The following is a 27614-nucleotide window of genomic DNA, read 5'->3' as shown; positions in this document are numbered from 1 at the left end:
CCTGCCGTGTGGCGGCGCTCGGTCTGCAATCACTGACAGTGGCGACACGCGGGTCCGACGTATACTAACGGACCGCGGCCGATTTAAAGGCTGCCACCTAGCAAGTGTGGTGTCTGGCAGTGACACCACACTTAGGTTAGTTCGGTTTAAGTAGTTCTAAGTCGAGGGGACTGATGACCTCCAATGTTAAGTCCCATAGTGCTTACAGCCATTTGAACCTTCACAGGAAAATGTCTGCTTTTGCCTAGGGAACCATGATTGTATCCTGGCGTGTCCCTCTTCGTCCAAAGCAAATCGACGGCCGCAAATGTCTTTCTTCAGGCTCCAAAAATATGGAAACCGCATGGTGAGGGATGGGGACTGTATAGAGGTTGTTTAAGGGCTTCCTAGCGAGACTTCAACAGCCTAGCTGAAACAGCCTTGACAACAACTGGACAGACATTTATCCTGCAACAGAATGATGGCTGCTATCTGTCAACATTCCTAGGCATTTGGACTTGATGGCGCACTTCAGTTTCTGCAAAGTGTCCACGCACCGCTGTGCGTTGATTGTGGTGGCTTGTCCCAGAAAGTCGATGAGCAGCTAGTCGATGGACGGCATTATTGTGTTGAGGGATAATTCCTGCTCACTTGTTGCAAATGATGTTGCGACTACACTGTAGGCGTTTCGCTGGAAAGGCCTTATACAACTTCCATACAGTCCGTATCTGTCTCCATACGATTTCCAAATTTTTGGAGTCTTGTCAAGTTGCTTCAGACAAAGAGATGCTTGCCTTGGTATAATCATCGTTCCATAGCCAACCCCAAACATTTCTCTATGAAAGCATTGACTGCCTTGACTTACAGTGAGATTAATTATTAATAGTTATGACGATTACTTTTGAAACAGTAAACAGTTTATTTTTTTCCATCTGGCTTGTTTGTATTTGACTATTCGTTATACAAGATGTGTTCAAAAAGTATTGCAACACATTTTTTTGTAAAACTGCTTGGTTTCATTCAGGATACCGATATACCACATTATTCCCGGATCTTTTTGCAACAAAAACCTATATTCCATAATCAAACTCGGTGTGGTGCTGTGGCCTTATGTCACCTTGGTGCAGGTCTTATTACATTCGACGCCACATTGGGCGACCTGCGCACTGGATGGGGATGAAATGATGACGAAGACAACACAACTGTTTGCTCAAATAAAATAGCAATTGGAAATTTAGACAGCTAAAAGATGTTTTGATTCGATGTTCTACGGGCACACTTTGTCTGCTTAACAATGTACAAGAAATCGATACTTATCCACAGAGAAGAGAAGGCTGTCAGTAATGGAAACTTAAAATGTGGTGTGACAATTTACTTTCACACTTCTCCCTTCTGATGCAGAATCTTACATGTGGACAACACCAAGGGAAATGTGCAATCCTGGAATGGCTTCTTCCAGTTGATGCACAGTAGTAACGTGTTACGCAACAATGGTAAACCGAGAGGCCCATATGGAGTATTGCAAACGACATCCTCAATGCTGCATTCTAACTGAATAAATGCTCTGCAGGTCCTTACAGCTGCTTACAGACTAAGGATCATCACAAGGACAAGGGACAGTTGGTAGACCTCGCACATTTCACATGTCAGAGGTGAACAAGTGTATGTTATGACAGATGGAATATGACCCTGAATACAGGAGGAAACCAAAAGAAAATGTTAGTGTGTAGCTTACTAGTACTGAGCTTGAAGTGGTTTTACTATGGTGATGATATTATTTAGTACACTCGCTATATATATTCTAATGATTTTTATGTCCATGTTATCTAGGTTCTCGTAGACGATGATCAAGAGGAAAGAAGACAATGCCTTAACTTGCTTAACAAGATGAGAGTGCACCTACAAGATGGCCGTCGTCTGATTGTTGTGTCAATGAGAGAAGAGGCATCTTTCAAGGACTCATTCTGGTGTGGCGACGTCAGCGATGAGAGCTGGGACGATCTCATGCTTACAAAAATCAGGCTCAATGGGGCTAAGCGTAAATGCCAGCTAGGCGAGCTTGTGTCGAATACAGCAGAGCTCCAGAACCTGCTCAAACACAGGTTATCCTGCTTGATCGCACTCGCAAGGAACTCGGGCTGTGTGAAGCTGGGCCAAACATTCGAGCCCCTATCAGAAAACTATGTGCCAAGGCAGTTGGTTACACAACAGTACGTGAAGGACGAATTCTTCTCATCCCTGGCTGTGAGAGATGTATGTATTGCAGATAATAGTACCTGTCGGATACTTTTAGAGAAACTGGGCTACCTTATGAAGAATTACAAAGTGTGCACCCTTGGGGAATTGGAGAAATACCTTGCTTTGCACATGTCAGTGCCCATTTTGGCTAAAACTGAAAGTATTGATATTATCGCCCTTGAAAGGATATGCAGAAAATACAAAGGGCTACATATGTTTGCAGTAAAGCACACTGAACGTGGGTGGAATGTACAGTACTTCCTTGCTGGAAGTGGTAGGGTCCGACACTATGTCAGAGAGCAGACAGTACAGCTCCTGGAAGCACTGGATGCTTTCAATAACAAGATAATTGTCGAAGGCAGACCTGGGATTGGCAAGTCAACAATGCTGTTGCATCTAGCTACAGAAGTGAAACAAAATAACCCAAGCAGCTGGGTTGTACAGATAGATCTGAGAGAATGCTACGAAAAGTTTGAGAAGCATATGAGTGCTGAGGAAGTCAGGGGACTTTTCCTGCAGAGTGTGATGTTCAATGAAGGGGAACTGGCTGAGCTTGAGTTCAACTTGCTCCAGCACTGTCTTCAGAATTACAAAAACATGGTGTGTCTAGTGGATAACTTCGAGGAAGTGTGTCCAGACTATGCAGAGGTGTTTCTTCAAGCTCTGAGGCTTCTATCACCCAGCCGAGGCAAACTGGTGGTGACGACACGGCCGGCTGCTGCAAGGTTGTTGGAAGATCATCTGGGATCACTGGTGCACTTGCTCCCCGCTTTCAGTGATAGCCAACTCCAGAAATACCTTGGCAGGTTTCGACCTAGAGCGCTCAGATGGAGATTCGACGGCTTAGCGACACCACTCAAGAATCTACTGAGAATCCCACTGTATGCTGAAATGTACAGGGACCTGATGGAGGTCGGAACAGAGTCACATGACACTGTAGCCTTTTGTGAAGTCTTTTTCCACTACAAGTTTGGAAAACTGTATGTAGAAAACTTTGGGGACAAGTTGTCTGACCCTGGAAAGAGGAAGGAAGTGAAAATGTTATGGAGGTGCCACGAGGCCAAGCTCAAGCGTTTAGCAGGATTACTTCTGGTGCGAAACAAAGAAATCCTTCAGTCACTTATACAGTCGTCTGGGGGTGACAGTTTTGTAAAAGCTGGAATAGTGCATCAGCTGACCGGCGAGAAATTGCTGTTCGAGCATAGGACATTTGCCGAATATTTCCTCGCAAAGTGGTGTTTCTCAGATGCCAGCCAAAAGGCCTGTGCAGCAGTGTACAGTACTGCTCAGTCGGGGAGGAACTTGGAGTTTTTTGTGGAGGTGTTTGACCGCATGGCGAGTCGGGGACGACACCTGCTAAGTTTGTTGCTAGATGGTGATGAGAGAAGAGTGAGAGCGTTGCTGCAGGCGGGTGTGGGTCTGGAAGAGAGGGACATTTGGGGGCGCAATGCACTTCACCTCGCAGCTGCCAAAGGAGTCGAATCATCACTGCTGCGACTCTTGTGCCAGAAGATAAAGGCAGCTCTGGCAAAGGAGGATGGTCTCCTACACTGGACACCACTGCAGTATGCAGCTAACAGGGGCCACTGGGACACAGTGGAAACTCTGCTACAGGCTGGTGCTGATCTGAACCAGTTGGTCAACATTCAGGTATGTACCATCACTGTACAAAATAAAATGTTCAAAAAGAAAGTTTTACGTTACCCTCATGATATTTATTTATTTATTTATTTTTCAAGGTTTTCAGAAATGAATGTAACCACCCACCTTTCGTAATGACAGAATTTTTATCATGCTATTACTGGTTTACATTTGCTTAGTAACTCATGATTTGATGGTAGATTTCTTAGAAATATTCCATAGTGTTAAGCCTTGCACCAGTTGAGGCACAATGAGTACACAGCACAGGCAAACAACGTAGAACAGTTTTATTTAAAAGTACATAAATGAAAATTCACCTTCGTTGGAGAAAAATTAATCACTACAATGGTTTTGGAAAGTTCATGATTAACAGTTAGAGTTTGTGCTGAATGCCATAAGTCATAATGATGAAACATTATATTAAATATTCACTTGGAAGTAGAACAAAATAACATAGTGAAGTGCGATGGCTGGACAAAGTTCAAGTGCTGGTGATGGTGAAGGCAGATACTGACAGCTCTTTCAATCGACAGTGGCTGGTGCAGCAGGATGTTGTATGTAATGAAGGCCCTGATCGACTCTGATTCAAGAACTGTGGGTACGGTCAATTCCTGGTCCTGAACTCAATGCAAGATGCCTCAGAGCAGCTTTGCACCTCCTAAATACCCAAGTTGTGTCAAGATACTAAAGGAATTATTTATGAAAATGTGGCTCACAGAGGCAAATGGGTCTACAGGCCAACAACTTCTGGTGGTGCGTTCACTGCCATCTGCTGCCCTAGGCAGCATGCATGATTCAATGATTCAAGCTCTGTCATCTGCTGACGTAATCCCTTTGAGGTTAAGCTGCTGGTACGCCACTGGTGTGAGAACGGTTACTGGTCTGTTGGGCATACAGTCCTCCTTGCCCCCCCCCCCCCTCCCCCCCGCTCCCCACCCCCCATCTTGGAAGGACGAAATGGTATGACACGTCAGTATCTACGGAACCTGGAGACTCCATTGCCCACTCGTGGAACTGGTGAACCCTGTTGGCTGATATAGATGTCTATTGGTGTTGGTGTCTGGACTGTAGATGGATTGTCCTTACAGTTGTGCTGTGTTGTACAAGGTCCCAGGACGGGGGATGTCCGAATCTGGAACAAAGGATCAAGACAATTCACTGATAGGAGGCATTGCTGTTTTCCATGAGCTCGCCTGGTCGACATACTGGTGTCAAATGAAGCCATTATGTAGGTGTTTGTACTTTCACCTTAGCCTGTCCTAGTAAATGGATGACAACTGCAGAGGCCCATTGGCGACGATTATTGGAGGAACCAACTGCCAGTCGTCATCTTCAACGGAATAATGGTGGCTTTGGGACTGCAGATGGAGAGACAGAGTTCTTATAGGATGCAGGATGTAGAGTTTGGACCAGTGCTGCCATCCATGGGGCTTTTTGGCGAGACTGATGCTGTCCTAAGAGTTGGAACAGTAAGATGCGAAAAACAGAGTAAGTGTTTCATCTATATCATTGTGGCAGTTCAACTTTGTTAACTATGACTTGAATGTGTGAAAAAAATGTTCCACTAATCCATCAGATGCTGGATGAAAAGTGCTGTGTACACTAGAGCGATGTCATTGGACGAACAAAAACAGTAAATTTTTTAAACATGAGAACAGAGCTTCTTGTCAGTAACAATGATTTCTGGGAGACTTTCTCTGGAGAAGAACCATGCAAGAAGCTAGACTATCTCTGCTGAGTACATTGAAGACATCCAAAAAACATGGGGGAATCTGGTTCCTGCACCAAACAGATAAACTATGAATAACCAAAGAGGGGCCTTTAGAGTCTAAAGGGAGTCATGACCAGGGCACTGAAGCAACCAGGCAAGGGAAATATCTGTTCCTGCTTGCTTTAACATGTCTCGCATGTTGCCATCAAGTTGGCATTATTGGCATTGATCCCTTGCCAATACACATTTTGATGGCCAGCCTCTACATGGGCACTATTCCCCAATGACCCAGATGTATGGGACAGGATGCAGTGACAATGGGCAGATAGGATCTCAATGTGAGTGTGTCCCTTTCCTCCTTGCAACAAGAGGACTCCATTCATGGGTGGAGAACTCATCGCACCTATGCCAGAATGCTAGGACTTCCAGATGATCCAATTGTTTCCAATCTGGCAGCCCTCCTCATTGCACCAGATGAAGTAACCTGGAGGTAATTTCAGCATTGGCATGTTGAGCTGTCGAGCAGTGTCTGATGTCATATGAGCAGCTAGACAAAAACAATGCCCATAGCGGAAGGTGATGCACCAATTTGGTCACAACATTGGAGTCTGCCATGAATAACAGTGAAAGAAGTTTATGGTCTGTCAAGAATGTGAAACATTGAACACGTGCTGTGGAATTTGTGGGTTGTGAACACAATAGCCAGGGCCTTGTTTACTGTTTGACTGGAATTATATTGAGCATGTGTCAGAGCTTTGGATATGAATGCAATTAGATGTTCCACATATCTACTGCATGTGATAACACTGTGTTCAAACTGTAATCAGTAGCATCAACTACTGCAATTAGTGGTTTTGATGGCTCTTAGGTCAGAGGCTTGTTGGCTGGAGCAGGGCTTGTTTGACATCTCAGAAGGCTTTATCACAGGTGGGTGTCCAATTCCACTTCACATTTTTGTATAAGAACCAATGGAGCAGTTCTGCTATGACACCAGCATGTTGCGCTAATTATTAAGTTGTCCAAGCACAGATCATAGTTACACAAAGTCCTTTGAGACTGAAAGTTGCTTTAAGGCTTGAACATACTGTGGTATAGGTCATATTCCTGAAGCACTGGTAATGTGACCGAGATAGGCCACCTGAGGGACAATAAAATGACATTAATCTGCAACACTTAAGACTGACTTGTTGAAGAACAACAAAAAGGTCATAAAGGTCGACCGCCAGCTCCTAGGAGCTTTTGCCAGTGATTAGAATGTCATAAAGTTACTTTGCTGTGCCAGATACATCCCATGTTAGCTGTTCCAAGTACAACTGAAAAATAATTGGAGAACTGGCAATGGCAAAAAGAAGCTGTTGTATTGGAATAGTCCAAACAGTGTGTTAATGACTAGAATTCTCTGTGATGCCTCATCCATTGGGTGCTGAAGGTAAGCATCCCACAAATCAATCTTGGCAAAAATACTGCCACCTGCGAGTGGTGCCATTATGTCATCTACTTTTGGAATTGGGTAGGCATTAGTGACAGGCTGTGTGTTAAGTGTAACCTTAAGGTCACTGTAAATTCGAAGTGACCCATGTGGATTTTCCATATGACTCATAGGAGTTGTGCAGACTGTTCATGACTGTGGTGAGAATGCCTTCCTTCTTGATGCACCGTAGTTTCAACTGTAGCTTATCCCTGAGAGTGAATGGAATATTCTGTACTTTGAAGAAGTGAGCCTCAAAATAAGTGATGCTGGTGGTAGGACTAGAAGAAACTATCTTGGAGCATAAGACACAGATCGTTGGAGCTGAATGGAACTCCACTGGGACTATGATGACTTCCACTATGAGAATCAAGAGATGATAAGACAAGGGAGTACAGCTTGGATATGTAAAATGTCTGGAGCATAGATATCAGGCACCACCTCAACTCCAGGAGAAGGGATTCCATGCGAGAGTGATCTACATTCATCTAGAAGGAAGAAGTTCACAAACCTCTTGTCGACCCCTGTTCGTGAGTCTGGGTATTTAGACATTGGCCTCTCAATATATATATATATATTCCTTTCTGTCATTTCTTGTTAACAATATTAGCTTATTCCCAAGAATAAGCAACTTTCACTCAGTTAATACTCGGCAGAAGTCAAACCTGCATTTGGATTGGACTTCCTTAACTCTTGTGCAAAATGGTGCGCAGTATACTACTGCATCTGTTTTCAATAAGCTACCACTCGAATTCAAAAATCTTAGCAGTAATCCATGTGCTTTCAAATCAAAACTGAAGAGTTCCCTTACAGGTCACTCCTTCTATTCTGTCGAAGAGTTCCTTGAAAAATTAAGCTGATTGTTGATTGTATTTACTTAAACTCATGGACTGACTTTTTTTGGGTTCATGAACATTTATTTTTATCTGTTATTACTTTTTTGTTGTCATTTCATGTACTGACATGATCCACGAGCTTGGAGATTTGCTCCTCAATTTGGTCCTACGGAACTTGACGTGTAAATAAAAATAAAAATAACAAACGAATTAAAGCACCCAGAAGACATGGTTGGATGTCAATGTAACTTTGTTCATGTACTCACTATTGATGGGTACATAAATAATTAGAGTTGCAGTTCCCTCTGATAGATAGAACGGCCACCAGAATGCAATAGTGTTGTACACATTTTATGTTGTTACCATTCCTGGTATGATATAGAAGGGTGTGAGCAGGTTGAGATATAGTGATCTCTATGAAGAACATGGAGATGCCACTTACTCATGTGAGACAACGTTATCAGCACCTGTCAGAGTTTGAAAGGGGCCTCTTTCTGGGTCTCCATTTGGCTGAGTAGTTGAATCATGCTATATCCACTTTTGGGCATTCTTATGTGACAGTGGGCTGTACTGTGTGGGAGCTTGGGAACAGATGTACTCGTCATCCAGGTTTCAATTGAACGAGTCTGACAACCATGAGGGACGATCACCGTATTGTGCTCCGAGCACTTTGTAACTCCTTCACACCTTTGCCTGCCGCCTGAGAATAAGTAATGGACTCCTTGTAACATTGTGTGTCACCCCTCCCTCCCTTAAGTTGGAAAATGGCACAGCTAGACTAGGGAATCGTACTACTGGCTGCTGTTAACATGAAAACTCAAATGGCTGCTTGTAGACAGTGGCATGATTGGGAAGCATGGGCAGCTGATGTGACATTGTAGGCTTTCCTGGCATAATAAATCTTGCAAGTCTCATTGGGTTTGCTGCAGGATCCTAAAATCAACTCGATTCGGTATTTTGGTGATTCGACTGGTTGCCATCTTCAGGAGAATGCTGCTTCTGCTGATGAGTCCCGCTGAGACTCAGTGGGACTCATCCACAAAAGCAGCATTCTCCTGAAGATGGCAACCAGTTGGATTACCAAAATATCGAATTGAGTTGATTTTAGTATCCCACAGCAAACCCGAGGAGATTTTCACGGGCAGCTGATGTATGGCACCACATTGTGTTCAGCGATGAATCACAGTTCTGCACCACCCCAGATGACTGTCATCGGTGAGTATGGTGGTCCCAGTCTTCCAGTATTTTAGACAGGCACAGCAGTGTTGCTCCTTGTATTGCAGTGTGGGGAGACTTTGAATACGACTGCAGGTCATGACCAACAGTGGCTACGGGAATGCTGACGTCACAACAGTACGTCACTGGCACAGTGTGTCCTCACATCTTAGCTCTCGTGTGACAGTATTGTGGTTCCATTTTTCAACAGAGCAATGCTCATTCATGTATAGCACATATCTCTATAATCTGTCTGCTTGATGTTGAGCTACTCATGTGGCCAGGAAGATCCCCAGATCTGCCCCCTATAGAACTGGCACGGGACAACTTGGACGATTACTCCATCCCAGTATCGGTATCCAGGATATTGAGAACCAGTTACAACAGTTGTAGGCCAGTTTGCCTCAGGAGAGGATAGAGCGTCTTTGACTCCCTCCCTATACGTAATCTGTGCAAGTGTCCAAGACGGAGCGGGTGCAACATCCTACTGATAATGAGGATTGTACCACCGAGTTCTTTATAAAATTGACTCATTTGTGTAATTAATGAAGTAATGTCAGATACTCTATCAACCAAGAATTTTCATTTCATTCCTATTGCACTGGGTGCTTCATATTCTTTGTCACGTTGTGTATATCTAAATTTTTTCAGCCTATGTTCTTTCTAATGACATCATCAAAGAATGGTCCGCCCCAGTAGCTGAGTGGTCAGCGTGACGGATTGCCGTCCTCCGGGCCCGGGTTCGATTCCCGGCTGGGTCGGAGATTTTCTCCGCTCAGGGACTGGGTGTTGTGTTGTGTTCATCATCATTTCATCCCCATCCGGCGTGCAGGTCGCCCAATGTGGCGCCGAATGTAATAAGACCTGCGCCAAGGCGGCCGGACCTGCCCCGCGAGGGGCCTCCCGGCCAATGACGCCAAACGCTCATCATCATCATCAAAGAAAGACAGTCTCCAGTAATCTGCCTGATCTATAATATCTTGACATGTTCAAGCAGCCTACTGTATGCCCTGTGTCAGCACTATACTTGGTGCCACTGGGTACAAGCTACCAGTTCACTGTTGCCTACCAATCACCTGCTACACTTTCCACTCACATTAAAGTGATCTCCTGCTAAAAGCCTGAATAAGCACATTTTACAGTGCAGACAACTGTGAGATATGCAGGAAGAAAGTTAGTGAGATTCCAAAAGTTACTGACAGGGATGTGACGCCAAGCTGACCCTCATAAATCTACATCCATACTCTGAAAACCACTATGAAGTGCAAGGCAGTACTGTACCAGTCATGTATGGTGTGTGAGAAGAATGACTTTTTAAGTGCTTATGTGTATGCAGTAATTAACTTATTCTTGTCCTCACATCCCTACTGAAGTGATATGTAGGGGGTTGTAGCATATTCATAGTCATCTTTTAAAGCTGGTTTTTGAAACTTTTTAAGTAGGTTGTCTTGCATCTATCTTGAAGTGTCTGCCATTCAGTTTCTTCAGAATCTCTGTGACACTATCCCACAGGTAAAACAAACCTGTGACCATTCATGCTGCCTTTCTCTGCATGTGTTCAATATCCCTTGTTAGTCCTATTTGGTTTGAGACCCATACACTTGAGCAAAATTCTATGATGGGTTGCACAAGTGATTTGTAAGCAGTCTCCCTGGCAAGCTGGTTGCATTTCCCTATTATTCTGCCAATGAACTGAAATTTGCCACCTGTTTAACTATGACTGAATTTACATGGTTGTACCATTTCATATCCCCAAAAAGTGTTATAACCAGGTATTTGTACACGATAACCATTTCCAAATGTAGCTTGATACTGTACTCATAGTACACTATGTTTTTTTCACAAAGCACACAACTTTAAATTTTTGAACATTTAAAGCAAGTTGCAAATCTTTGCACCTCTTTGAAATCTTATCAATATCTGACTAAATATCTGTGCAGCTTTTTTCAGACAGTACTTGATTACAGACAACTTAATCATGTGTGAAAAGTCTGGAGTTACTATTAGTATTGTCTGCAGGACGATTAACATACAATGTGAGTAGCAAGGGTCCTTACACACTTGCCTGGGCCACACCTGAAGTTACTTCTAGATTTTTGTGATGACTCTTCATCAAAGATAACATTCTGTGCCCCCCCCCCCACCCCCACACCAAGAAATTCCCAGTCCAGTCATGTCACAAATTTTGTTCAGTATCCCATATGATAGTACTTTTCATAATAAGCACAGATGTGGTACTGAACCAGATGCTTTTCAGAAATCGAGAAATACCACACCTATTTGACTGTCTTAATTCATGGCTTGTAGAATGTCATGTGAGAAAACATGTTATCAATATATTCAGAATCTAAGGTAGCTGGTATGGAACAGCTCATTCTCTTCAATATACCTCATTACATTTGATCTCAGAATATGTTCTAAGATTCTACACCAGCGTAAGTTAAGGAAATTGAATGGCATTTATGTACATCCCTTCTACTATCCAATTTTCTTCCAACTATTGTGTGTGTGGTTTTTCGATCAGGATATCTACAGTAGATTTCTGTCAAAGAGGGGTCACCTTAGTCACAAATTTGTTAATTCTAGACTTTGTTTTATTTCATCTATTTTGACATACAGATTTTGGAGTCACTATTATCTTTGGTCATCCTTGAACAATGGAAACGGGTGTTGTTAATTCATTTGACACTTCAGAAAATGAAAAGATGTGTATCAGCCAATTTATTATCTATATTTAGTGGCACCATATTCAAATTGACAACCATGCTTGAGGAACTGAGCATACTGGTGACAGTGCCTTTATTCTTCACAGAACACTGTGTCACTCCTCCTCTTGAGTAACAACTACAGAGTCAATGGTCTTCTACAGAACTTGCTTGTGAGAAGCAGAGGAAGATGGTCCTTTCAAGGTGAGTAGAAGTAATTATTATAACTAAGTTACTCGTAACTTATCCACACTTTCTCTGACTACCGTACCTGACAGGTGCTAAAAACTTCGTTCCTTCTGCACCCATCTCCCCTCCTTATGGCTCCTATCCCTGTGAACCTTGCCATATGCACCCTCCTACCACCAACTGTACCAGCCCCGTGACTGGCAAAACATTTACTATCAAAGGGAGACCCACATTTGAAATGACACGTCATACACCAGCTGCTATATAAACAGTGATCGGCCTTTTACATCAGCTTGACAACCACTAAGTTAGGAGTTAAGATGAATGGGCATAGCAATAGGTGTACACTGGCAGCACACAATATCATGTTGTGGAGCATTCTCTACAGCATGACAATCGTGACGTCAGGTGGCAACTAGTGCTACAAAATGGCTACAAAATGTCCTTAGTTCTCACCACCCACCTGGCCTTAATTCACATTAATTTCTTTTGTCTCAGCACTTCTTCACAGTAACCATACCATTTCAGTTTCCTACATCTTTGATTTTCTGACCTGTCTTTTTTTCTCTGTCCCCCTCCCACTTGTGTTACATGCAATGCACTTAGCTTTTACCCCTTATTAACACAGTGTTTTAGCTGTAATCTCCATCTTGCATATTACCCTGTCTTCCACCTTTAAGCTCTCAGGTTTTCAAATCTCATCCAGTGCATTCTCCAACAATCAGTCTTTTCGTCCCATATGGTAAGTCTCCCCTTACCTGCAGTTCTGGGTGACTTTTCCGAAATCTTCCCCTTTTTCTATACTTCTCCAGTCCTTTTCCTTCACCCTTCTTCCTTCCCCTTCATCCTTTCTGCTGGAAGAAGACACCACTGGCTCTGAAAGCTTGCAGAAGTATAACCTTCTCTTATATGTGTGTTCTCCTGTCACCACTTGGGGAGCAAATTTTTTTTTATCTACTCAATTACATTTTTGTGCTGTCACAGCTGGTGCATACATTTATATGAAATAGGTAATAGGGAAAGGGAAGGGATGGATGGGATTTTTTTATGGAAATCTGGCTTTGTAGCTATTCTCAAATGCATGTTGAAATGATAAAATATGTTTGACCTGTCTGTGACATGTCATCATCAAAAAAACATGTTCTGGTCTTCTAGACCAGTTGTTGTATTACAGGAGTACATAAAGTTGATGCAAATAAGTGATGAATGCAGGTCACAGGAATATATTAGCTGTTGATTATGTCGTACTGTATGTTAATAGTTTATCATTGTGCACAATGTCAACCATATTATGTATTTTGGAATATACTCACATCATGTAATGTGACAACTGGTTTATAAGGGTGATGAGATGTCACAGACAGCTCAGACATACATTAACATTTCAAAATGCACTTGAGAATGGCTACAAAGCTGAAATCATAATTGTGTAAAATAAATGAACAATTAACAGTCAAATGGCAGAAATTTCTTTAAAAAGGTTCTATATGACTATGGTCTCCCACAAAGGAAAGATCATGGATGGATGGTAATTTGCGATCTCCAGCCACTCAGGGCATTTCAAAAAATCAATGGTGAAAGTTGAATATTTGTATCAGACTGGGACTGGAACACAGATTTACGGCTTCTCTTGTCTTAACTGCTTTGGCCATCAAAAAACATCTACAGCCACCACTGCACTACCACATTCCTTGAACAGCTGGAAGTCACTAATTCCTGCCCATCCCTTCCCTTACTTTCTCCATTCTCTATTTTGCATAAATTCATTAATGACCAAACTGCATACTGATATTTAAACTTAAATATCTCCTACAACATTACAGTTATAAATTTAAAACTTGACACTATTGTGTAGTACATAATGAACTATAGTCTCTGCAGTTTTTGTTTGATCATGTTCATGGAATTTCATTTTATAAGGATTTGAATTTTTTATTACCAATGTACATATAATGTACCTTTTCTCATAAACTACTCAAGCAGTAAAGCTGAAACTTTATAGTATACTTCTTCATTAAAGGCTATTAAAAGGTGTGCAACAGATTTTTGTTTCAGCTCATAGTTACTTTCAAATTAATTTTTCAGTTTTGTCTTACCCGGGACTGCTCTATTTTTCTCAAATTTTAAAGGATAACTTTTCTCGGAGAAAAAATAACGGAAAATTGGTGCATAGGACTATTCAGTAAGTACTTCTTAACAACTCTGCCAAAATTCAGGATGTTAGCTCTTATAGTTCCTGAGAAAAGGTACATTAAATCTAAAAAATCACTTTACGGGAAATCTCATTTAATGTTTTTATTTAAATTTTTAAGAATATTACCATACTTCTATGCACTAATGCTGTCCATATCCATAATCGTCATTCTCTTCCTTGTCTTGCTGGGATATTCTCTCTCCCCGTTTCCTTTGCCTAGCCATCTTTTGGATATTTTCCTCTGCTGCCTGGGCTTTGTCAAGTCGCACTTCATCGATGCTTCGGAGTATCTTCAGTGTGAATGCACCTGGATGGAAGCCTAATCCATAACATTTCAGAATTATTATACATGAAACCAATAATTAACCTAATGGAATCTTCTGGGGTTACTATCCAAAAGGCGGTGAAATTTGTATGCCTCGTAATTCCATCAGATATGTCAGAGGATCAATTGATATAATTATGCATACATCCAGTGAGGTCACTATGTGCCATATGCAGCGATATATCTCCTTCTCCTGGCATCTGGTCATGTGGGTAAAGGGTAGCAGCAGATTTAAGGATTGCTGTGCCATAATGTTCCTTCACTCAGTATGCATCCAGCAGTGGTAATGTGTGTCTGTGTCTCTTCTGCTTTGCTTTCTGTGATGTGTTAAAATGTGCACTAGAATAGGAATTCCTGCTACTTGTGAGATACATTCTGTGATTAGGTTTTGCTAGCAAGAAACCGCTAACCAATTGGAATTTATCATGGCCTTTGTGATGTATACAGAGAAGGATCAATGAGTGAAAGTTGAATGAGGCAATGGTCCACTGATTTTAAAAATTTCCATAACAATTTAATAATGAGGACTGCAGCGGTAGGCCTAGCCTTGTGTCTGAAAAACTGATAATGAAAATCAATGACAAAATTTGTGAAAATTTTTGTTTCATGATTACAGAACTCTTGCATCATTTTCCACAAATTTCACCAAGTTTGGTGCATGAAATTATCGTGGAGAAGCTTGATTACCATAAATTTTGTGCTTGGTGGGTTCCAAAAATCCTAATAGAGGACCGGAAAAAACAAAGACTGGCTGGAGCACTGGCATTCCTCAAAGATTACGAGAATAATGATAACAAAGTTACCGATTGTATTGTAACTGGGGATGAGATTTGAGTGAGCCATGTCAGTTGTGAAACAAAAAGGCAGTCAATGGAATAGGGACACACAAATTCTCCCAAGAAACCAAAGAAGTATTTGGAAACACTGTCAGCAAGGAAGATCATAGCTACTGTGTCTTGGGGCTCTAAGGGAGTGAGTCTTGTTGATTTTCTTGAACATGGCACAGCTATGAACTGAGAGAGCTGTTGTCAAACAACTGAAAAAACAAAACAAAACAAAACAAGTGTCAGGGAAAACTTAGCACAAAAGTTTCATTTTTTTCACAGTAATGCACATCTGCACATGGCCAAACATACCCAAGAGCTCCTGTGGGGTTTTGGATTGAAGGTGTATGATCATCGACCATACTGCCCAAATTTGGTATTGAGTGATTACTACCTCATTCCAGAAATCAAGACATGGCTCCCTGGCAGATTTATACAGAGGCAGTATTGAAATACTTGTGCCACACTATGATAAATGCCTCAATTTGGATGGCACTTATGTAGAAAAATGGCTTAAGACTGTTGTTTTAAAATGTATATAATAAAATTTGGTTTTCCCGTGTTGTTAATTTTTTTTATTTCAATATGTGTGTTATTTTTGGGATAGCTCTCATACATGCTCTCTGGTGGATTTATTTATGATGAACATGGGATGCTAGGCTCTTTTTGGACACAGATTTGGACTTCGTTTTTCCCTGCCATTGACATTTGTCTTCAAAAAGACATGTTTATTTTCCTAATGTGGTACTGTCTCAGTTCTCCTTTTGATCACATGTAGTGTCTTCCTCAAGTGAACCATCAGCATATGTGTGCACTGAGAGAGTGATCTGTATTTGAGTGGTTCCCAGTTGGACAAGTTTACAGTGTCCTTGAGCACTAACATTTGAGTTATTCAGTAAATCTCGATAGTAATTTAAGGGCTTAGAACTATCCATATCCAGAAATCCTTGTTTCTGCTGAGTGAAGAAGAGTCTGACTCTATTATACAGTGTTACTCATAAGTACCTCTGGGGTCTCAGAAGTTGGCTGTGTAAAAAAAGGCTACAAGGCATACACATAACAGTAGACAGAGCACCTCTTCAACTCATTAACTCACATTACAGGTGCTCACTGTAGGCATCATTTGTAATGCTGTAAACCTCAAAATGAGCTGAAGAACACACATGAACAATTCGTTAAAGTCTCTATAACAGCAACTGGCACTGCATTATATTTAATGGTTTTCTACATGCAGGAGCAAACTAATTCATTGTGCCAATACTGAATGGATGATTTGTCTACATGTGACAGGGCTGGCTCATATCAGTCCACTGTGCAATTTTCATGGTGTGTATTATGAATCAAAGGAGGAAAGTGCATCATGTCCTTGGATATGTGTCAGTTTTTTGATATGTTGTGTAGTTCTTATGCAGTTTTCTTCTGAAACCCTGGAGGTACCAGGTATTCTGCAATTGATTTGTACTTAATTGGTGTCAAATAACATCTGTGTTACTGAAGAAGCATACTTACCACACTGTGTCTTTGGCACCATGTACGAGGTCTGTGCAAAAATTTCCAGAACATTCATAATTTCGTGCCAGTGGAGTGCTGGAGCAAAATGCAGTTGACATCCCTGCACATGCCTGTGTCTAATCTATTACTTCCAAAAGTGTCACTGTTTTATGTCTGTTAGTTATTGTTCAGTGCTGTATTGAGGAGCATGTTATGTTGCACAGTTTGTGAATTTCGAGATGGCAGAGTTACAGGAGCATTAAATTTTGTGTGAAACTCAAGAAAACCTTTACAGAGACACACAGAATGATGCAAAAAGCCTATGGTGATGAATACTTAAGCTGTTCTTAGTATTATGAATTGTCCACATGGTTTTGAAAATTGCCGACAAAAGATAAAGCTGGCTCTTGTTCAGGACACCCTTCGACATCTACCAATGATGCTCATGTCAGGAATGTCAATGAAATTGTGTACACCAATCAAAAACTGACTGTCCAAGAGGTTGAAGAAGAATGTAACATTTCAGCTGGATCATGTCATGAAATCCTAACTCAGTATCTTGGAATGCATAGTGTTGCTACAAAGTTTGTCTTGTGGCTTGTGAGTCAAGACCAGAAAGACCTTCACCTCACTATCTTTGAAGAGCTTTTGGATTGCACAAAATGAGAATGACACTTTCCTTAAGAGAATCATAACTGGTGATGGAGATGTGGGTCTACGTTTATGATGTTGAGATCAAGGTTTAGTCTTCACAATGGGTCAGGAGAATTTTGCCAAGATAAAAGAAAGCTCATCAGGTCAGGTCAAATGTCAAAGCGATGCTGATAGTTTCCATTGACTTTGAAGGATTATTTCATCATACCACAGGGGATAACTGTTAATCTATGGTACAGTCGGGACATGTTATGATGCCTGAGAGAAAATGTGAGTAGGAAACAGGCCTGAAATGAAATGTGGTAAGACAATTGACAGCTCTTGCATCACGATAATGCACCTGGACATTCAGCCCTGTTTGTGCATGACTATTGCACAGAAAATTAAATCACTATGATGGCTCATTCTCTGTACTCTCCAGACCTGGCACTTTTGGACTTTTTTTTATTTGCAAAGTTGAAAACACCATGAAAGGGTAAAGATTTGCACTGATAGATGAGACAAAAGAAAATTTACAGATGGCACTTCATGTTATTCACTGAGAAGCATACCAAGACTGCTTCCAGAAGTGGAAATGGTGTCGGGGGCAGTGTATCGATTGATGAGGTTATTTCAAAGGAGACCATCACAAATGCAGAAGATAAGCATAGAAAATTTTTTTTGACAAATTTCTAGAATTTTTTGAACAGATCTCACCTGTGCAGTGTGGGGACAGGCATTATCATCTTTCTGACAGCATTCCTGAATGTTTTGACATTATGGCACTTTGCAGTTTTTGCAAAGTGTCTGTACAGCATTGCACACCAATTGTGGTTCCACGCTCAAGGAACCTGATAAGAAAAGAGCTCCTGCAGTTGAGCAAGAAGGCTATAATGACCTTACCACGACTTGTATGAACAGCCTTGGGTTTGTCTGGTGGGGGAGATGTAGGATATTTCCACTCTTGGCTCTGCCACTTTCCTTTGGGCTGCTGGACAGAATCATTCTGTTGGACACTAGCACTTGCCCCCATACTACCAATCAGACAAAGGCCATGCTTGAATGATTTCACTGGGAAACGCTGCAACATCCTGCATACAGGATCTTTCACTGCGTGATTGTTACGTCTTTGGCAGTCTCAGTCAGTTGTGAACTTGTCAGCAGGGAACTGTGTTTAATAAAACAAGAATTGATCATCTCATCTCCCAGTGGGATGAATGTCTTAATGTGTGTGGTAATTACTTATGAATGTAACCATTCCATGGCCCAATTGTGGAGGGTGTTCACTTTTCATTTTATTGCCCCTCCCAGCATGATCCTACGCAAAAGTGACCCAGTGTAGCTACAATGTGAGGCTACTTCACACTGCCCTCCTTACAACAGCATCACGATAAGGACAACACTGCCTCTTGGCTGTTAACCTGACAGAGTTTCAGCAGAATGAATCTCCCACTTTTTAGCCAAGTCTGCACTTAGCACTGTGTGCCATAACAGGCAATGCTCCTTTCTTCTAAGAGCGATAGTCCAGCAGGATATGAAGGGGTATTTATGTGAAGTTCAGAAAGTGGAAGATAGCTAATTGCAAATGTGATGCTAAGAGGAAGAGTGGGTGGAGGTTTATATGAATATCTCAGACAGTAGGGTTCATTTATGAGCTATGTGCAGGAGTGAGGTGCACTGATTGGGGCATACAACTCACCTGGCCACCTCATTCATTCACAGCTTCCATCAAGAAGGAGAAGCTTTAGGAATGTGGAATGAGTCAAGATGTACATTGCTGTGGTTTTTGTTGTGGTATTCAGTCCGAATACTGCTTAGGTTCACTTCTCCACAAGACTCTTCATAGCTAAGTAATTGCTGCAACTGACTTCCATTTGAATCTGCTTATTGTTTTCGTCCCTACACCCTCTCTCTCTCTCTCTCTCTCTCTCTCTCTCTCTCTCTCTCTCTCTCTCCCTCCCTCTCTTTTCTTCAGTACCAAACTCACAATTCCTTGATGTCTGAGAATGTGCCCTGTCAACTGATCCCTTCATTTAGTCAAGTTGTGCCACACATTTCTTTTCTTCAGTTCTGTGCAATACTTCCTCATTAGTTACATGATCTACTCATCTTCAGTATTCTTCTGTAGCACCTCATTTCAAAAGCTACTATACTCTTCTTGTCTGAACTGTTTGTCACCCACATTTCACTTCTGTACAGGGTATATACCAGACAGATGCCTTCAGAAAAGACTTCTTAACACTTATATTTATATTGAGTGTTAACAATTTTCTCTTCTTGAGAAATGATTTTCTTGCCATTGCCAGCCTACATTTTATATCTTCTTTACTTAAGCCATCATCAGCTATTTTACTGCCCAAATAGCAAAACTCTTCTACTACTTTCAGTGTCTTGCTTTGTAATCTAATTCCCTCAGTGTCACCTGATTTAGTTCTCACACATTCCACTATCCTTGTTTTGCTTTTGTTGATATTCATCTTATACAAGGTGAAGAAAAAATTCCACCCTTGGAGGTCAGAATACAATTACTCATCTAGATTCAAGGCAAAAGTTTTTCTAGAAAAATCAGATTGATTGCATGTATGAAAATAAGGAGCTGGAAACACTGTCACATCATGTAGCTCATTGGAATGTGTGGAGGAGCAAATATCGTCCCACACTGCAGTACCAATTGTTGAGGCTCAAAGAGTAGACTGTTTGGACATCAAACACACATCCACCCTGGAGCTATGGTTTGAATCCTTGTCAGGTTCCTTTTTTTATTTTTTAGACATCCATTCCCTAGTTCTCATCATTTATAAGCTAAGACATTGTTTTGTCACATGACAATAGCCTATCACAGGACAGTGGGATCCATTAAACTGCATGCACGCATCAACGAACCGCACAGTGCAAAACCATAACTGGTGCTGTCAGGTTCGTATAGGGTGGCTTCCAGATGAGGTACACAAATGATGCATACATTGACATGCTTTTAGAGCTGGATGCATCAACTAACAAAACTGGTGCTGCTGCTCATGTGTACACTGCATGGTACCCTCAAATGTGGCATCCCAATAAGAATGTTTTTCGTCACCGGTAGCAATGCCTTCAAGAAACTGGTATTCTCACCCACAGGTCATACAAGGTCTAGACATCCTCCACAAACAGAGAGAATGATTCCTGACACCATCCATCAGTCATGTCAGCAAGGTACCCATGGTATTACAAGGTATGTCCAGTCATCTCAAGGACTGGTTGTTGATGTATTCCACAATGAAAAACTACATCAATATCATTACATATTAACTCAACACCAATGACCAGAAGTCCACATTCAACGAGTATAGGTTTGTGAATGGCTTTTGCACCAAGTGGAAGATAACAAACATTTTATAAATAACATGATATGGACTGACAAATCTAGCTTCACTCATTGGCATAAATCTTTGAGCTGGAATCATGGAAGGACTGCTTTTGGGCCCTTACCTATTGTTAGACAAATTGAATGCACTACTGTATCATACGGTTCTTTGCAATACTTTTCCTGACACATTAGAAAACAATCCACTTGCTGTTTGGTGACAGTAATGGTTTCATCATGATGGTGCACTGGCCCACTTTGAAATGAATATGCATAACAATTTAAATGAAGGATTTTCAGGGAAATGGACCAGTCATGGAGGTCCAATGTTCAGCCTCTACATTGCCAGGACCTTAATCCACTACATTTTTATTTGTGGGGACATTTACCGGAACAAGTTTATAGCACTCCACCCATGGATGTCCATGGCCTAATGGCTTGCGTGCATGCTGCACTGGTGATGGTGGATTTAGGTGTGTTGCACAGGGTCCAACAAAGTGTGTTCCATGAGTTGTAAAGTGTTTGAAAACACAAGTGGGTCTCTTTGAACATCTTCTCTAAGGTGAACATTGCTTGTATGTGTATATACTGGCTCTGTGAAGACAAGCCTGGATCTCAAACATACAGAATGGAACTGCTGTGCCTAGCATAATGTGCAATCTAATGCAGCCCACCCATTGTGTTTTTGTGCCTTACTGGATATAGATGATGTTTCTGTGTCCACTATTATTTTCTGTTGGCTTTATTTGCATCATGGATGAAACAAAGTGGTCATTTACATCTGTAAGAATTTTATGTTGTGTCTTAACATTTAAATGGAGGTGACAGTAACAGAAAGAAATACACAATGTACCACATTGTGGAGGTGTAAATTTTAATATAGTTTGATGCTTTAACTGAAAAAAAAGTTTGGTACAAATATGACTAAAACATCAGAGTCTGCATATCCATTTCCCATGGCATTGCCCCATCCAATAAGCTAATGGGACAGATCCAACACAATGCAGAATTCACGCTACCTGTTCTTGGCCATGTTGCACACAGTTACAGCACTGGTGAACTTTGTTTTTTAAACTGCATACCTATTATACTTGTTGGCGAGGTTAGGTTTTGCTAGATAGATGTTTGTCACGAGCTGAGATCAGGAATCAAATGCTAACATAAAGGGTGGCATTTGTTCTTCATCCTCTATATTCCTTTCAAGATACTGTGCTTTCTGTTCCATTATTAATCCAAGTCTTTTGTGTATCTGACAGAATTAGAATGTCACTGGCAAACCTCAAAGTTTTTATTTCTTCTCCCTGAACTTTAATTCCTTCTCAAATTTTTCCTTTGTTTCCTTTACTGCTTCCTCAATGTACAAATTGAATAACACCGAGAATGGATTACAACCCAGTCTCACTCCCTTCTCAACCACTGTTTCCTCTTCATGAATCTTATAACTGCTGTATGGTTTCTGTGCAAGTTGTTAATGACCTTGTACTCCCTATATTTTACTCCTGCTCCATTGAAAATTTCAGAGTATTCCAGCCAACACTGTCAAAAGCTTTCTCTATGTCTATGAATGCTATAAATGTAGGTTTGCCTTTTGTTAACCTGCCTTCTAAGAGAAGTTGGGTGTACCTAAATTTCTCTCAAATCCAAGCTGTCCTTCCATGAGGTCGGCTTCTATCAGATTTACCATTCTTCTGTAAACAATTCATATCAATATTTTGCAGCCATGCCTCATTGAACTGATAGTTTAGTAATATTCACACTTGCAGCACCTGCCTTGTTTGGAATTGGAATTATTAGACTCTTTTCAAAGTCTGAGGGTAATTTGCCTGTCTACATGTCTTGCACACTAAGTGGAATAGTTTTCTCAGTAATTCTGAGGGAATGTGGTTTACTCCAGGATCCTCATTTCAGCTTAGGACTTTTAGCTCTCTGTCAAATTCTTCTTGCAGTATTATATCCTCCATCTCATCTCCATCTACTTTCTCTTCCTGTTCTATAATATTGCCTTAAAGTTCATTTCCTCCATAGAGCACATCTACATAGTTCTTCCACCTTTAAGCTTTCCCTTCTTTGTTTAGAACTGGCCCCACCTGAGCCTTGATTTTTGTACAGCTTCTTTTCTTTCCTCCAAATATCTTTCATTTTCCTGTAGGTGGCATCCATCTTTCCCCTAGTTATGTGCCTTTATACCCTTGCATGTTCCTTCATCCATTCCTGCTTAGCCATTTTGCACTTTCTACCACTATTGTTTTCTACATGTCGGTATTCCCTTTTTTCCTGTTTGATTTCCTGAATTTTTATATGTTCTCCTCTCATCAATAAAATTCATTATCTCCTGTGGTATCCAAGGGTTTCTGCTAGGCCTTGTCCTTTTACCTATGTGATCCTCCTCCATCTTTTTTATTTCCTCTCCCACAGCTATCCATTTGTCCTCTAATGTATTCCTTTCCCTTACTTCAGTCAATTGGTGCCTGTAACTCCCAACAAGCTCTGCTTCTTTCAACTTACCCAGATCCCTTCTCCTTAACTTCGTACCTTTATGCAATTTCTTTAGTTTTAATCAAGAAGTTCACAACCAATAAATTGTGGTCAGAGTCCACATCTGCTCCTGGAAATGTCTTACAGTTTAGAATATGCAACTGAAATCTCTGTCTTAGCATTATATAACTAGTCTGAAACCTTCCAATGTCTCCAGTCCTCTTCCAAATAAGCTACCCACTTTCATGATTCGTAAACAAAGTGTTGGCAGTGGTTAAATTATGCTCTGTGCAAAAGTCTACCAGGTGTACCCCTGAGTACATATTCTGCTACTTTTTTCCTTCTCTTCCTTTTCCTAGTATCAATTTCTAATCTTCCATTGCAATAAAATTTTTCTTCCTTAACTATCTGAATAATTTCTAATCCTCCATTGCAATAAAATTTTTCTTCCTTAACTATCTGAATAATTTCTTTTATCTCATTATTATTGTTTCAATTCTGTCATCTGCTGTGTTTATTGGCATATAAAATTATATAATTGTGTTTGTATTTGTCTTTTTATCTATCTTGGCTATGATGATGCATTCATTATGATTGATTGATTGATTTTTATTGCCCAAAAACAAAACATTTACAGGGATGTAAAGCTTGTATAAGCAACGTCAATAAAAGTACAAACAACAATGACAATAAATACACAAATAATTAATCTATGTTAGAAATTATGCTCACAGAAATCTTCCATTGTATAATAACAATTTTGAATTAATAAAGTTCTTACAAATATCTTAAATTTTTTCAGCTCCAGACTCTTAACTGACTCTGGTAGTTTATTAAATAGCTTTACAGGTGTGTGTTTGAAGCTGTTTAGAGTTGTGGTATATGAGCAGTAGTCTTTTCTTTCATCATTACAGTGTCGTGTGCTATAACTATGTACATCAGAATTCAGATCAAAACTAGACAAGTTCTTTTTAATGTACAAGAGACATTGAAATATGTACATACATGGCAAGGTCATAATACTAAGTTTAATAAATAATTATCTACAATGAGTTCTAGGTGGTACTTCACATATCAGTCTGACAGCTTTTTTCTGGGCTGTAAATAAGCATTTTGAGTAACAATTATTTCCCCACAAGATTGTCCCATTTGTCAAATGAGAGTGAATATAACTATAATAGACAGACAGCAAAATTTTCTCATCTACTGTTGCTTGTAATTTTATGAGCATAAATATTCCTTTAGAAATTGTTGGTGTTAAGTAATTCACATGAGCCTGCCAGCCTAAATTATTTTGCAAAACAATGCCAAGAAACTTTACAGGAACTGTCTCTAAGGTGATTCTATTGTTATAAGAAATGTTTAATTCCTCTGTTTTATTTATGTTCATAGACAGGCTATTGGCATTGCACCAATCAGAAAGTATATATACCTTGAGTGAGGTAGAGTTACTTATGTTATTGTTCATAGGCACTGTAACACTTAAACTGATATCATCTGCATACAAGTAACAGTTCATAGTATCATCTATTACATTGCTAGGTAGGTCATTCATATAGAATACGAGCAAGAGAGGGCCCAAGATTGACCCTTGAGGAACACCATGGTTAACGGGTAAGAAACTAGAATGTTGGTTATTGACGTAAACAGTTTGAGATCTATTAAATAAGTATGACTGAATAATTTTGACAGCAGAGACTGAGAAACCTACAGTTTTTAATTTCAGCAGCAAAGTGTTGTGCCACACAGTGTCAAACGCTTTTGACAAATCAAAAAACTTTGTGCTTAGAATAAATTTTTTTTCTTTTGTTTCAAGACAGTCACATGTTGATAGATTTTTCCTAAACCCAAACTGGCTATTTGAAAGTAATTGATGAGAATATAGAAAATTGATTATTTGAATGCTCATTAGTTTCTCAATGACCTTGGATAAAAGTGGTACAAGAGAAATTAGCCTATAATTGCTAGGCAAATTATTCACCTTTTTTGTGGACTGGGATTACTTAAGCTACTTTTAATTTTTCAGGGAAACAACTTTCATCAAAGCAGTATGATGTGACAGAGAACCTCTGCTATATTATAACTACTAAGTTTCAATATGTTTGAGCTGATATTGTAAATATCCAGTGAATCACTTTCACTAAGAGAAAGAATGATAAAGTGTACATCTTCTACACAAATGTGTTCAAAATAAAACACATTTTCCATAGCATTTTGGTTTCTATAGGCAACAACCAAACAGTAGCTAGGTTCATGTTTACTATTAGGTATCTTAGTAATTACACTATCTACACTGTTTACAAAATAATTATTAAAACTATCAGCACTAATTTTGGATCTAGATACAAATTCTTTGCTACCTGATGCTAGATTCTCATTAATGATTTTCCACATTTCTTTTGGTTTATTAATAGCTTGTGCAACCAATTTGCAATTATATTCTAATTTAGCTTTCTTAATACCCATTCTGTACTGGTATTTGCATTCTTTATACCTTACTTTGGCATGTAGACAAGATGAATTCTTTCATAGGTAGTAGAAATTGTTGCATTGATCTTTAAGTTATCGTAGTTGCTGTGTGTACCACTTATTTTTATTGATAGTTGATATGCTGCTCATTTTAACACATTTGTTCTTTAGTGGCAGGCCAATGTTAACTGCCCACATGAGTAATTCAAGAAAGTTGTTGAACTGGTTTTCTGCTCCAGTGTTACCATACACACAACCAATTAATTTTTCTGAGACATTTTAGAAAAACAGATATATTACAGCCACTAATTGTACACGTTGTGTCTTATAAATCACAGAAGGCTTGGTGACATTAAAAATCATTGCATCCATTTACATGAATAATAATTCCATGATGATCAGAATGAAGAGTGTCAATAACATTTGTAACATATATTGAAGAATGAAAAGTTGTAACACTATTGTCTATACAAGTACCCATGTTTACACTACCAGGTCTGGTGATTGCATTCTTCAGCATGATATTCATCCCATAGCTTTTAACTAAGCTATTTATTTCCAAGTTGTCAGAAGTACTGGAGTTGAAATTAATATTAAAATCAGCCATTAGAAGTACATTAACTTTCATTAAAAACAATGTGTTTAATAAGATGTCCAACCTTTCCAAAAATTCTCTCTTATTTTCCAATACTGGGTTTTTGTAAATACAGATAAAGGCTGTTCCATAAGTCACAATGTAACAGGCAGATATTTCAAAGGTTTCCTCAACAGATAAATTTGTTACTCTAGGTAGTGGCTCAAAAACAAGGTGGTTCTTAATTAAAATGGCAGAGACACCTCGTTTCTTATCTTTACGGCAAAAGTAAGAGGCTACTTTAAAATCTGGAATGCCTCTCAAGTTGATGCCATCAGGGTTCATCCAATGTTCAGCTAAACCAAGGACTTATATTTGCTTTTCCTCGATCAGAACATGCAATGCATCTATTTTATCTAATAAGCCCTGTATGTTAAGAAACATAATCTTAGCAGTTTAGTTAGGTATAATGTTATTAGATTTGGAGATACTGCCTGCTGAACTATTTATTTGCTGTTTTTTAGTATGGGTTTGACCCTAGTCAACAGGAAGTGACCAAGACTGGTCAGCATTAGGCTTGGTCAGTGACTCACGTTTCCCTGGTTCTTTAAACCTGCTTTCTTTACTATATTGGATTGATGTAGAACTACTCTCACTTAATTTAATGCCAAAGTCCAATGCTACTTTTTTGGAAAATTTGAGAATTCTTTCACTTACATATTTTTTACCAAGACTGTTCAGGTGAAGTCCACATAATGTATGAAATCTACTTCCTAATCTACTGATGTCCACAAATAATACATTTGTATATTTCTTACAAATATTAAACATAATTTCATTTGCTTTTCTTACTTCTAAATTGACGCAGGACCACATGGGTAGATCATGGTGGTGAGGCACTGAGAAAACTAGGACATTAGTGTTTCTTAAACGATGTAATGTTTTGTTAAGGGAAAACTGAAGTCTTCTCGTTTCATTCCTAGCCACATCGTTTGTGCCAGCCAGGAACACTGCAACACGTTCAGAATCCAGATCATCCATTTCAGCGTTTCGTGCTGCCACATCCTGGAAACAAGCATTTGGCTTAATTGTACTAGTGATGTCTTGTAGATACTTTTCTCTCATCACTCGAGCAATATTTCTTCCATGTCTGTCTGCATATATACATATATGCACTTTCTTGTTATTGCCTGGGTCAGGCCTAGGTTGGCTGCTAAACAATGGGCACACCATGTCAGATTCTTCTGCTTCTTGTAAATCTGACAATGGCTCAAAAGAATTGTTTATTTATTTATTTATTTATT

General features: G+C 40.0%; 1 protein-coding gene across 1 annotated transcript in view; it reads left to right on the top strand.

Annotated features, from left to right (window-relative positions):
• LOC126106629 (uncharacterized) overlaps positions 1-27614 on the top strand; it is a 90123-nt gene that overhangs the window by 53984 nt on the left and 8525 nt on the right. The window contains exons 3-4 of the mRNA XM_049912985.1: positions 1810-3867; positions 11901-11997. Coding sequence (XP_049768942.1) covers positions 1810-3867; positions 11901-11997 — 2155 coding nt within the window. The remainder of the gene's footprint in view (positions 1-1809; positions 3868-11900; positions 11998-27614) is intronic.

Source organism: Schistocerca cancellata, chromosome 10 (genome assembly GCF_023864275.1).
Source record: "Schistocerca cancellata isolate TAMUIC-IGC-003103 chromosome 10, iqSchCanc2.1, whole genome shotgun sequence".
NCBI lineage: Eukaryota > Metazoa > Arthropoda > Insecta > Orthoptera > Acrididae > Schistocerca > Schistocerca cancellata.
The sequence above is the reverse complement of the archived record's forward strand: the minus strand, read 5'-3'. Positions and strand labels throughout refer to the sequence as shown.